Genomic DNA, 12,229 nt, shown 5'->3' on the forward strand with positions numbered 1-12,229 from the left:
CTGCTGATATCTATGATGTTACTTTATGATGTATTTTATTTTTCATATGTTCTTAGGGATATCTTGAAAAATACACAAAAAGAACAATACAATGAACATTTTTCCAGTTATTTAAAATAATGGTTAAGATATTTCAAACACTAGATGAAGTTCCATTAGAAAAGAGATTTTAAATGGACCACCCATTATAATTCCTTAAATGATATTGATTCATATAATGGGATTTTCCCCCCAAAGTATTGAGATATTTATGAAGTGCTAATTCAGCAGCAGCAGACAAGAGATAACAAAATGACAAAAATATTCTCACAGCCAAACTTCATAATAATCCAAACTTTCTTGCTCTTCATGTTTTGCCAACTTCTCCCCCTCCAACCCCCGGGACAAAAGATAGTATTGATATTGGGTAAAATAGCAATACTGGTCTCATCTGGGGTTTGGTGGGTTTTTTTGTTTTTCTTTTTTTCTGTTTTCATCAGGCAATATTGTATATTTTGTATTGATGAGTAAACTGATAACTCTGGGGAAAAAAGGCAAGCTTTAAGAGAAGTTTCTTTTGTTTCTCTGTCAGCTTCATCTTCAAACTGACTCCCTGATTGGCTGAAACCCGGGTTTGGGGGAGGGTGGGATTATGTTGATTGGTTTAGGTCTGTGATACTGTGATACTGTGGGATAAACATCAGTCAGTGTAGTACCCTAACTCCATGGCCTAGAACCTTTGGTCTTGTTAAGAAAAGGCATGTAGGAGGGGCGCCTGGGTGGCTCTGTGGGTTAAAGCCTCTGCCTTCGGCTCAGATCATGATCCCAGAGTTCTGGGATCAAGCCCCGAATGGAGCCCCGCATTGGGCTCTCTGCTCAGCAGGGAGCCTGCTTCCCTTCCTCTCTGCCTGCCTCTCTGCCTATTTGTGGTCTTTCTGCCAAATAAATGAATAAAATCTTAAAAAAAAAAAAAAAAAAAGGCATGTAGGAAATGGAGAAACAACCAGTAGTGTCTTTTTTACTCCAAATAAGTTTTGAAAATTCTACAGCATGCTATACTACATATTTTTAATGTCTGATGAGATGTTTAGATATTTCTATTTTGCAAATGTATTAACAGTTCTTTTTTTGGGGGGGGGTCTTTTTAGAGGACAAGAATTTTGGGCAGATTTGAATGCCATGAATGTGTATGAAACAACTGAATTTGACCAACTACGAAGGCTGTCCACACCACCCTCTAGCAATGTAAACTCTATTTACCACACAGTCTGGAAGTTCTTCTGTAGGGATCACTTTGGATGGAGAGAATATCCTGAGGTATTTACAGGTTCTTTTCCCAAAAAGTGCATTTAAATTTTTCTTGTCTTTCACTGTCCTTTCCTTCTAATCCTTTACAACAGTGACTAAACAGAACAACAAATATAAGAGCTTACTGATACAAAATGGAGTCTTGTTGATATAATTAACATTATTCTCAATTTTTCTGAGGATGTATTTCTTTTCACTGATCTGGAATCCGTAAATACCACTGTTATCAGAGAGGTAAAATGCTTTCCTCAGTATCATAATACTGTAGAGACCAATATTTACATGGTAAGTACTCAGACATAGTGCTCCTTTAGAATAATTTTAATAAGATGAGCACTAGTATATTTCTAGCTGTTTCTGGCTCCTTGGCTCATGTTCACTGAATCATGTGTTATACTTAGCATCTCGGAAGTCTAATGGGAAACAAGCACTCTTAAGCCCCTGGAAGAAATACTTGAAAATGTTTATTGAGCTGTGGTCAGGCAAATCAGTCATTTAAAATTGTGTCATATGTGTACATGGATCCTTAGTGTGAGATGGTAAGAATAGCTTCTAAATCAAATCACAAAGTAAGGTTTTAAAATGATGATGGGTTTACTTTGCCTCTTAATGAGAATTCAGAGTCAAATTTTAAAACAATGAAATGGACTTTAGAGATTAATTTTACATTCCAAAGATCTGACTTCTTTGATTTGATTAAATTCATTTCCAGCATTACAAAAAGGGATAACTGACTTCTTTACCCTTTGGAATTTTCTTTTAAGGCAATAGCAAAAGAAAACTACCTAAGTATAATATTAATTGGTTAATAATACATAATGGAATTAAGATTTCTGAGACTCTTTTAAGTAATCACTAGTATCTAATACCTTCCAAGGAGAATAAAAGACTATTTAAAATGTATTCTTAGAATACATGTCCCTGTGTTTTTCCTCTGAAAGATTTCTTGGATTTGGAACTTAACTAGTTTCTTTGAACTATATACACTACTATCTTTAATCCTCTTCTGAAAATTCCCTTAAGAAATATAAACAAATTTCTAGGACATTGTTAAAGCCTCAAAATAGAGTTGATCCCTGGGCCTCACATGTTTCATAATAGAAATCCATGCTCTTCTGAAGAAGGAGCATCTTTCTATTCTGTTTCTTTCCCCCCTTGCCCCTCCCCAAAAATCCTGAGTGTAAAGGGAATTAAAAATTTGACTCTCTGCACTTTATTGAACCTTTTCTGATGTTAACATCAAGGTTAACTATTTTTGCCTTTAGTTACAGTAACATTTTTTCATATTTCCTAGTGATTGTTTTTTTCTAACTTCTTTTTCCTTTACCTTCTATTTTCTACTCCAGTCTGTTATTCGACTGATTGAAGAAGCCAACTCTCGAGGTCTGAAAGAGGTCCGATTTATGATGTGGAACAACCACTACATTCTTCACAACTCATTCTTCAGGAGAGAAATAAAAAGGAGACCCCTCTTCCGCTCCTGTTTTACACTGCTTCCGTATTTACAGTAAGTGTCAGTGGAAAGCCTTATCTTTACTCTCGTTTTATGTAAATATACAACTGAATGACAAAGAGTAAAAGATTTTAAATTAAGAGGCCAACTTGATTAATACTTCTAGAATGTGAAATTTTGAGTTATTCTATGGGTTTAATTCTTCAGAATAGAGTTCAGATAAGCTACAATTAACCTAACTAAAAGAGTGATTATCCAGTTGATTTTTTTGAACTGAAAAGCAAAGAGAAGTAACATTTTTGTACAACAAAAAGTCATGATATCGGGGATAAGGCAGTTTTTTGCATTTGCTTCCTTTGTGAAAGATTGAGTTTCCTGATGATAACCATCCATGTAATGGTGCTGCTTCCCAGAACAGGTAAACTGCAAGGTCAAGCAGGGAGAGCCCTTCAAGGTGGCATTCTCCAGTTCTTCTTCCTTGAGTGAATTTTAATAGGAAAGATTCTTCTCAAAGAATCTGCATTCTCATTTTCTATGTAAGGCCCACCTTCCTGTAATACTCCCTAAAATTACCTGTCATACTTCTAGGTTGAAACTGATTTCAACCTTCTGAATTGTAGGTGAGCTCTTCCATTTTCTCAAGTCCTCTTCCCCACCCCAGATAGCCCATCAGTATATCTCCATAGATGCCAAAAAGGTGGAGCCTGTTACCAGTAGCATGGCCATCTTTGAAAATTAGTAACTCTAGGGAAATCTTTGTGTACTCTCATCGGATATACCGTATTTAGAGGCTGCTTTTTAGAAATAATGCTAGATTTACTTGGTTTTATGAACTGGGGAGGTCTAGAGTAATACTGGTTTTTCTCTTCTACTTATCTTAGAGATGCTGTTTTTATATTCTGACTAGTTTGTTTGTTTGTTTGTTTGTTTTTCAGTCTCAAACTTTATTTTTCCCAGATCATTATGACAGAATTTTAATGATTCTAATTATGAGATTGCAGAAGGAACATTAAAAACAAAATACAAATGAATAAAAATCCCTGAAATGCTCAGTATCCAAAAGCAATTTTTAGTAAGGCTGGTTAAGAAATATATGCTGGCTTTGGGTAAATGTATGCTTTCTTCCTAGTCCAAGTGTGAAAAATTTTACCTTGTAGGGTTTTTTTTTATTAGAAACTAATAAAAATGCCATTTCTGTGATTTCACTAGCACAGCTGGAGATAGTGTCAGCGTCCAGTAGTTAGGAACATATTGTCCTCCTAGTGAGATGGTAGAACTCATTAGTGAGACCAGCAGCTTGGCATGCTGAGCCAATCAAGCAAGATGGAGCTTCTGAGTGAGAGTAAGAATGCTCATTCGAGTGCTGCATTGATGGGGGACTTTTACAGAATGGTGAACATTGATTTGTTTCAACCCTAAGACAAGTAATTATGAAATAATCCCTCCCCCTCTTTTAAAATTTAGGCTTATTTTGTAAAAGTACGAACTATGAAAATACTATAAGCAGTATTAGAATTAGTGCCACAAATTTGGCACCTTACTATAAGGTAAGCCTATAACGTAGGCTTATAAGAGAACAAAGAAAGTCAGTCTGTTATTTCTTCCTTTTTCTTTCTAAAATCTCCTGTTTAGTCTTTTTGTCTAAAACAGCGTTAATCAGGTATAAAGTAAGAGCTTAGCAAATCAAAGAGATTACGCAGACACTTCAATGAGAAAGAGCAGAGAAACAAGCAGCAAGTTCACCAGGATGGAATGGGTAAATGCAGCCCTTCAGTTCCTATCTGCCCTAGAGTCTGGGGCCCTGAGGCACTCAGACTGGCCTAGTGGAGAGTAGAGAGGGATTAGTTTCAAAAAGCAGGCTGCAAAACAGATTCCAGAGAGACTATGATTTTAATCTTAGCCAGGAAGAAAGTTTTGTTTTTAAATGTTAGTAAATGTAGAGGGTCAGATTAAAACGTAAGTGTCAAAAAAGGCTATAGTAATCATGAAATAAGAGATGCCTAGAAATTGGGAATGCCAGAATAAGGGAGCTGAGGAGAGGGGCTGGCTGACTTAATCTATGAATTTTGACTCCTAAGTGAGAATTTCCCTGGTGCTTTTAATTCCTTCCAGTTTCATTGAGCTATAACTCACCTACAACTCTGTCAGTTTAGGGTGTACAGCTAATAATTTGACATACATATATTGCAAAATGATTACCACAATGGAGTTTAGTTAACATCTATCACTCATAGTTACAAAGAAAGTATTATTTCCTGGTGCTTGCTGCTTTTCAGTGAGGTTGATAAAAAAGCTTATTCTTTAATATTCTTAGAATATTTAAGCTGAGGCTGCATAAGCAAACAAATCTCAAATTTAGAGGTGTAGGAGTTCATTTCAGCCCAAAGGACATCTATCCTGTGCAGTCACTCTGTGGTCATGGGAAAGCCTGATAGGGTTTTACTTCTCCCCCCAGAAAAGATAAAATGAATTAATTTTTACTTTATCACTGAAATGGCAAGGAGAGGGAAGGAGAGTGTAAAAGATGACCTTGAATTCTGAAAATCCATTCTTCAGAGGTCCTTGAGTGCAAGTTCTAGACCCTTCAACTTTGCCTCTTTGGAGAAGGCTGGTACAGCACTGTGAAGCACATGGTATGTCATTGGAATACCCATGAGCTAAACACAAACTCAGCAGCCTCAGAAAATAAAGCCACATTTATAACTGTGCTTGGAATATGTATTTCTAATTCATGGCAAGTGTAGCATGTAGAAGTTCATCAGACAGCTGTCTATATGCATTTTAATGTTTTAGCCCAATTAAGATATTGGCTTATTAAAAGTAAGCATCTATAGATGGGAATGTATGATAATTATGAATATAAAATCTAATTTTAATGTTTTAGGATGGTTAGGATTTATTTATACAGGCTCATCTTCAAGTATCTATGAATCTTTTTTGGTCAGTGCCAGGATTTCAGTACGGCTGTGATAGCAGCCTAAAACCTGTTTTGGGTAAAGTGGTTGGGAGAATTTTTATTTTCCTTCCCCAACTCAGAAAACTCTTTGGCAGACACCTGGGGAACTTAGTAGGTTAAGCCTGTGTCTTTGGCTCAGATCATGATCCCAGGGTCCTGGGATTGAGTCAACACATCAGACTCCTTGCTCAGCAGGGAGCCTGCTTCTCCCTCTGCCTGCAACCCCCCCTGCTTGTGCAAGTGCGCGCGCCCTCTCTCTCGCTCTTTCTGACAAATAAATAAAATCTTTAAAAAAAAAAAAGAGAGAGAGAGAGAGAGAGAGAAACCTCTTTTGGTAACTTCAATTCCTAATAATCCTGGAAAATCTGGTAGGCTGGAATTTACTCTTTTTGCAGAGCAGGACTAGAAGGAACAGCTAAAAATAGGGAACTTATACTCTGTGTTTCCTGCCATTTCTCCAGAATAGTGATGGCTTTTGAAGGAGTTACCTTTCAGAATCTGATTAAAGCAGTGGGGCCTCTCTTCAGAAGAATGTGCCAGTGAATGAAGGCTCCAAAGGAGTCTGTCAGGGCTTTATGAAAATGCCTCAGAGAACAAGAACTATTATGCCTCTTCCAGGAAGGTTAGAGAAGCCAGTGCCCCCTTTAAATTGACCCCTGAACTGTATGGATTCTGTAAGTCCTGGTTCCTCTCAGAACTCCTGTCTCTGTCTCCCAAGGGATCTTGAGGCATGCTAAATCGTAGGCACAACCACTTGAAGGGGGGCAGGTGTTAGAGAAGGCAGTTGTGCCTCTATAGCTTTTTAACTTCTTATCAAGCCATCTCTTAAAAGTCAAAAGACTGTGTGAGATGGAGGTGGTGGTAGTGGGAGTCAGGCAAACCTGCATTGCAGCCCTAATATACATCCATCACTTTCAAGCCTTGAGGGGAAAGAGAGAGAGAGAGAGAGTGTGTGTGTGTGTGTGTGTGTATATGAATTGTGAAGTATATAGCAGTGGAAAGAGTATGCATCTAGAAACTATGTAGATAGGCCTGGATTTAAATCCTGTCTCTGTTCTTTGCTACTATGCTAGCAGTTTCTTTATTTGAAAAGTACAGATATCCAAGCCTTATTGCTGGGTTGTTAGGACAGTAACTGATAATGTATGTAAAATGCCTGTCCATAGTATGTGCTTACTGTAAGGCAGCTTGATTAATGAGGAGGGTAATGGTAAGATATGCTCTTGCAGATGAGATGCACAGTCACTTACGGTTGTAACCTCTGTGTTACAAAACTCTTTTTGAAAATTTTTAGTTTAATCCATTTCACAGACTTACTGCTTCCTTGTGACCATCACTCTATGCTGAAGAGTGTTACGGTACCCTGGCCCTGAATCTGGGTCTCAGGGCCAGGAATTTCTCTCTCTGATCTTCCTTTTTGTTCTGTTTTGAAAATGGCCAAGAAATATAATTTAAATTTAAGCATTTAATTGAACATTAAATGCTTAATGTTCAGCTGCTACTTAATAGAAAGTCATCTGTCAAAGTGACTAAAACTAAATTTAAAGGTTCAAGGATACACATTCTGTTGTCTGAAGCTTAAAGTAATTCGCTTCATCTTAAGCACACCTAAGGCTATAAAATTTGGATACAATTGACGACCTTGTTGTTAACACATGACATTGAAAGATGAAGCAAATGCCAAATGTCAGCTTTCAGTGCCAACTCCAATGATTTTTGTTTGTGTTATACAGAAAGTATAAGCTTTTTAATTTTTTTTAAAAGATTTAGAGAGAAAGAGAGCCATGTGTATGTATGCATGCAGGAGTGGGAGGCAGAAAGCAGAGGGAGAGAATCTTCAGGAAGACTCCCCCTGAGCATGGAGCCTCCATAACCCCTAAGATCATGACATGAGCCTAAACCAAGAGTTGGACACTTAACCACTTGAGCCACGCAGGCACCTCTAAGCTTTTTTATTTTTAATATTTCATGTCATCTTCCTGTAAGCTCCTTCTTTCCTGCCTGCCTTTGTCTCCCCATCAATTTGCTCCCCGCCACCTATAGAGCCTTTAGTCATGGTAAATTTTCTGCTTAGTACAGCAAAGTTTGAAGAATACATATATTATCACTGTTCTCTTAGAGTTTCTTTAACTGTATAGGCAAAAGAGGAGTCCACAGTTCAAAGTGAAGATATTTATAAATTGTCCCTTGCTTGCCTGCCTGCCTGTAGCAGTACATTCCAGAGTTTTCTCCACAAGGAGGAGGCTGGGAAGAAGCTAATAATAGGTTAACTGTGTATAGGCAATGTCACTTGGAGACTTTTTTTTAAAATACATAGCATATTCTATATTGTTTTTTAAAACAAGCACTTAAACTATACAAATTACAATTTTAGGTACTGCTTTAGAGTGCTATAATATGAGATGTACTTAAATGTTTTACATTGACATTTCTTCCTCTCCCTTCCAGGACACTTGGTGGTGTTCCCACACAGGCTCCTCCGCCTCTTGAAGCAACTTCATCATCACAGATCATCTGCCCTGATGGGGTCACCTCAGCAAACTTTTACCCTGAAACTTGGATTTATATGCATCCATCTCAGGACTTCATCCAAGTGCCTGTTTCTGTAGAGGACAAAAGTTATCGAATCATCTATAATCTTTTTCATAAGACTGTGCCTGAGTTTAAATATAGAATTTTGCAAATACTGAGAGTCCAAAACCAGTTTCTTTGGGAGAAATATAAAAGGTGAGTCAGCAGTACGACAAATTTAAGAGCTTTTCTTAACCCACTGAGCCACCCAGGCACCCTAAGAGCTTTTCTTTTTTTTTTTTTTTTTTAAAGATTTTATTTATTTATTTGATAGAGAGAGATCACAAGTAGATGGAGAGGCAGGGAGAGAGAGAGAAAGAGAGGGAAGCAGGCTCCCCACTGAGCAGAGAGCCCGACGCGGGACTCGATCTCAGGACCCTGAGCTCATGACCTGAGCCGAAGGCAGCGGTTTAACCCACTGAGCCACCCAGGCGCCCCCTAAGAGCTTTTCTTAATGTACTAATGATAGATGCAGAACATAATAGTAAAGACTTTCACAAAATCTATTATGTTTGTATTTTTTCGTGTATTAACTCATATATACTCTTCATAACAGACCATGTAAGTTCAGTAACTTGCCACAGGACCTACAGCTAATCAGATAGATATGTGCTGGAGTTTGAACTTTGGCAGTCTAGCACCAGAGGCTTTGCTTTTAATTACTTGACTATGCTGCCTCTCAAATCAACAAAAAGCAAATGTAGTACAAAAGGAATACATGCAGGTTTGAGTAATCTCAGAATTAAGAGATACTCAGGTTGGTGGAATTTGACAAAGAAGTTATCCTGAGAAAGTAAGGTTGTGAACTAGATTTGAAATGGAAGAGATAGCAAGTGAATAAGTGTTGGGGTGGGGGGGGGGGAGGGGCTCTTCTTGCCTGCAGTGGAAAAGATTATTTTAAACTTTTAATATGATCTCTGATGGCATTTTGCCCTTGAAAGCTACTTTAACATTTCCTCGTCATTGAAACCATAATGAGTTTATGACTACATCTTGCCTATTAAATTGATCTATACCTTCCTTCTTCTGAATTCCTTGTCCACTCTTTTCATTAGGAAAAAGGAATATATGAACAGGAAAATGTTTGGCCGTGACAGGATAATCAATGAGAGACATTTATTTCATGGAACATCCCAGGATGTGGTAGATGGAATCTGCAAGCACAACTTTGACCCTCGAGTCTGTGGAAAGCATGCTACAATGTTTGGACAAGGCAGTTATTTTGCAAAGAAGGCAAGCTATTCTCATAACTTTTCTAAGAAGTCCTCCAAAGGAGTCCATTTCATGTTTCTGGCCAAAGTGCTAACTGGCAGATACACGATGGGCAGTCATGGCATGAGAAGACCCCCTCCTGTCAACCCAGGCAGTGTTACCAGTGACCTGTATGACTCTTGTGTGGATAATTTCTTTGAGCCTCAGATTTTTGTCATTTTTAATGATGATCAGAGTTACCCTTATTTTGTTATCCAATATGAAGAAGTCAGTAACACTGTTTCCATTTGAAAAATCTTGGTACTGCTAAATTATTTGATACGAACTCAATCCAGCATTTGTAGCAGGTTTTGGATGGGTGGGACAGAGTGGGGAACAGCATTGGACATTAATAGGGCACTTTTAAGACCCATTTTTTAAGTGCTAGAAAGTGAAAAATTTTTTAAAGAAAAACACGAGTTTTAAAATGACCACTTATTCTTTAATTATTTACTAATTGTTGTTAGTGTACTCAGTGTGGAAAAGACTACAGATTGCCTACTCTTTTTATTCACACTTGTACATATAGGCAGCAATGGTATTAGAAGCATTTTTAAAAAGAAACTGAACAGCCTAACCAATTAAATGTGACTTAAGCCTGGTAGAAGTTTGGCCAAATGAAATGGAGGCTGTGAGCAAAGTGAGGATTCTGTTATTTAAAATGATAAAACAACTGGAGCTAATACTACCATACTTATTCCCTGTCCAAAGCATCACTTACGGTGTAGGATAAGTTCATGAAATTCTGGTGGGTGGAAGGAAGTTTTTATCCTAGCAGCAGAACTGAAATATATCACCCAAGCAGAGAGCATTGGTGACTTTAACTGTTCTGCAGAATTTACCTGAGGATTCAGAGGAAGTAAAAAAAAAAAGGAACCATTTGAAAAATTTTTGTCGCCAGGAAGATTTTTCACTAACTGGTTATATGAAACACGATTCTTATGTTGTTAAAACTGCAGCCTTAGAAAACTCAGCCTCTTCCATTATCATCTACCCCAATCTGAAGGAGCTGGGCAGCTAATTTGGTTAAAGTCAGTCTTGAGGATTAGTAGTATTACTTTTAGAGTTCCCGACGTAGGCCCCGACTGAAGGTTTTAGAGAAAGGAAGTACATCTATAATTGAATTGTTAAGGCTTATTACTGTGCTTCGCACAAAGTAGACTCTCCAAAGTATTTGTTGGCTTGGAAATACTGTTAAAGGTGGTTATCCCACCCTTTGCCTGCTTTGCCAGATGCAGCTGGGTTCCCCGGCTGACTCTATTTTACACTACTTAATAGAAACACAAACTTGGAAATTGTGCCACTGACCCAGCTGGAGCAGTGTTCGGTGTGTATGCTAATACCTCAGTTCAGAGAGGTAGCAGCTAGGTATACTTTGCCTTAAGCAAAGCCAATACCCGGATTTACAAAAGTGGTAGTGGTCGTTCACAAAAGAATTCACTGTGGAATTCTTTCAGATACCAAGCTCTCCTAGTATGTTTGTGGCTATTTCATTTACACAAAACTTTTCAGGAACTCCTGTGTTGTTTGAAGCAAGATATATCTATCCTGATGTCTCAGTGAATCAGTCTGTTTAAGCACTTATCAGGGCTTCCACACAATTATTTATTTTGCCCTAGTTGATCTCGTTGTTTGCTGCCATTGGCATGAAACAGCCAACTGTGGCTGTTACAGTTGTACTTTCAGTCAATTATAACTTTGTAAACCAGTGATTCCCAATCTTTTTCAAGTTAAGACACCTTACCATTGCTTATTTGATTTTATGAAACTTGTTCCTTTTTTTTCTCCTTAAAGGAAAATAAAGCTTTATGACATATTTATTTTTTTAATAAAACTAAGCAAAAATAAAAGTTCCGGTAATTCTTTAAAACTTTTGTTGTTTTGGTTCCATTTAAGATAAGTGAATTCAGCACATAGTGGATGATCTGTCCTTAAATGCTTGTTGACTGGTTGAGTGAATATGTGACTGAGCGACTGAACAGACCCAATCAGAGCCTGCTGCTTAAACTTTTGTGCTCCAGGAGTCAGCAGAAACTATATTAGGTAGCAGTCACATGTAAGTTTCACAAGAGAAGACTGAATATTTTATTTTGCAGGTAAATATTTGAGGAAAAGGGACAAGTTGTCTTATCAGCAAACAGCTATAGTGAAAAATGAGCAGATTGTCCCCATCAACAGGTGCTGATGGAAACATGCGAAGGAATTTTAGAGATCTTGTCAGCACTTGAGCACCTTAGCTTTCAGCCAACTTAAAGTGTTCTGATTTGTAAATGTGAGCATCTCTGACAGTACTTTCCCTCCAGTGTAATCATTTTTAAATTCCTGTATAGTACTGTATATTGTTTTAACTAAGCAAGAGCTGTGGAGTCAGCCTAAATTTTGTAATGGTTCCATGGCTTTAAAAACATACTGAAAAGCATTCAGTACATCTTTCTCCCTAGTGACACAACTGTAATTTACATCATTTCAGAAAGCTGGAGCTTAACTCTTTTAAACTATGGTTAAGATTGCTAGAGAGAGGCTGCAAACTCCTTGAGATATTCCGTTGTCATACAGTCTTGTAGACAGGAAGGCTTTTTTTGTATGTGCAGAGTTTAGAAATACTGGATCCTTTATAATTATAAATTCTAAAACCCAACTCTGTGCTTTTTGCAACAAACCTGTTTATTTTGATAAATGATTATTTAGATATTGAAGAGAATCATGAGGGC

General features: G+C 37.6%; 1 protein-coding gene across 2 annotated transcripts in view; it reads left to right on the forward strand.

The window, feature by feature from the left end:
• TIPARP (TCDD inducible poly(ADP-ribose) polymerase) overlaps nt 1-11,388 on the forward strand; it is a 31,469-nt gene extending 20,081 nt beyond the window's left edge. For both annotated transcript variants that reach the window (XM_082685554.1, XM_082685555.1), the window contains exons 3-6: nt 1,128-1,296; nt 2,634-2,794; nt 8,145-8,423; nt 9,323-11,388. In XM_082685554.1, the coding sequence (XP_082541680.1) occupies nt 1,128-1,296; nt 2,634-2,794; nt 8,145-8,423; nt 9,323-9,770 (1,057 nt within the window). In that variant the 3' untranslated portion in view covers nt 9,771-11,388. The remainder of the gene's footprint in view (nt 1-1,127; nt 1,297-2,633; nt 2,795-8,144; nt 8,424-9,322) is intronic.
• The last annotated feature ends 841 nt before the right edge of the window (nt 11,389-12,229 follow it).

Source organism: Mustela nivalis (assembly GCF_964662115.1).
Source record: "Mustela nivalis genome assembly, chromosome: 1".
Lineage (NCBI taxonomy): Eukaryota > Metazoa > Chordata > Mammalia > Carnivora > Mustelidae > Mustela > Mustela nivalis.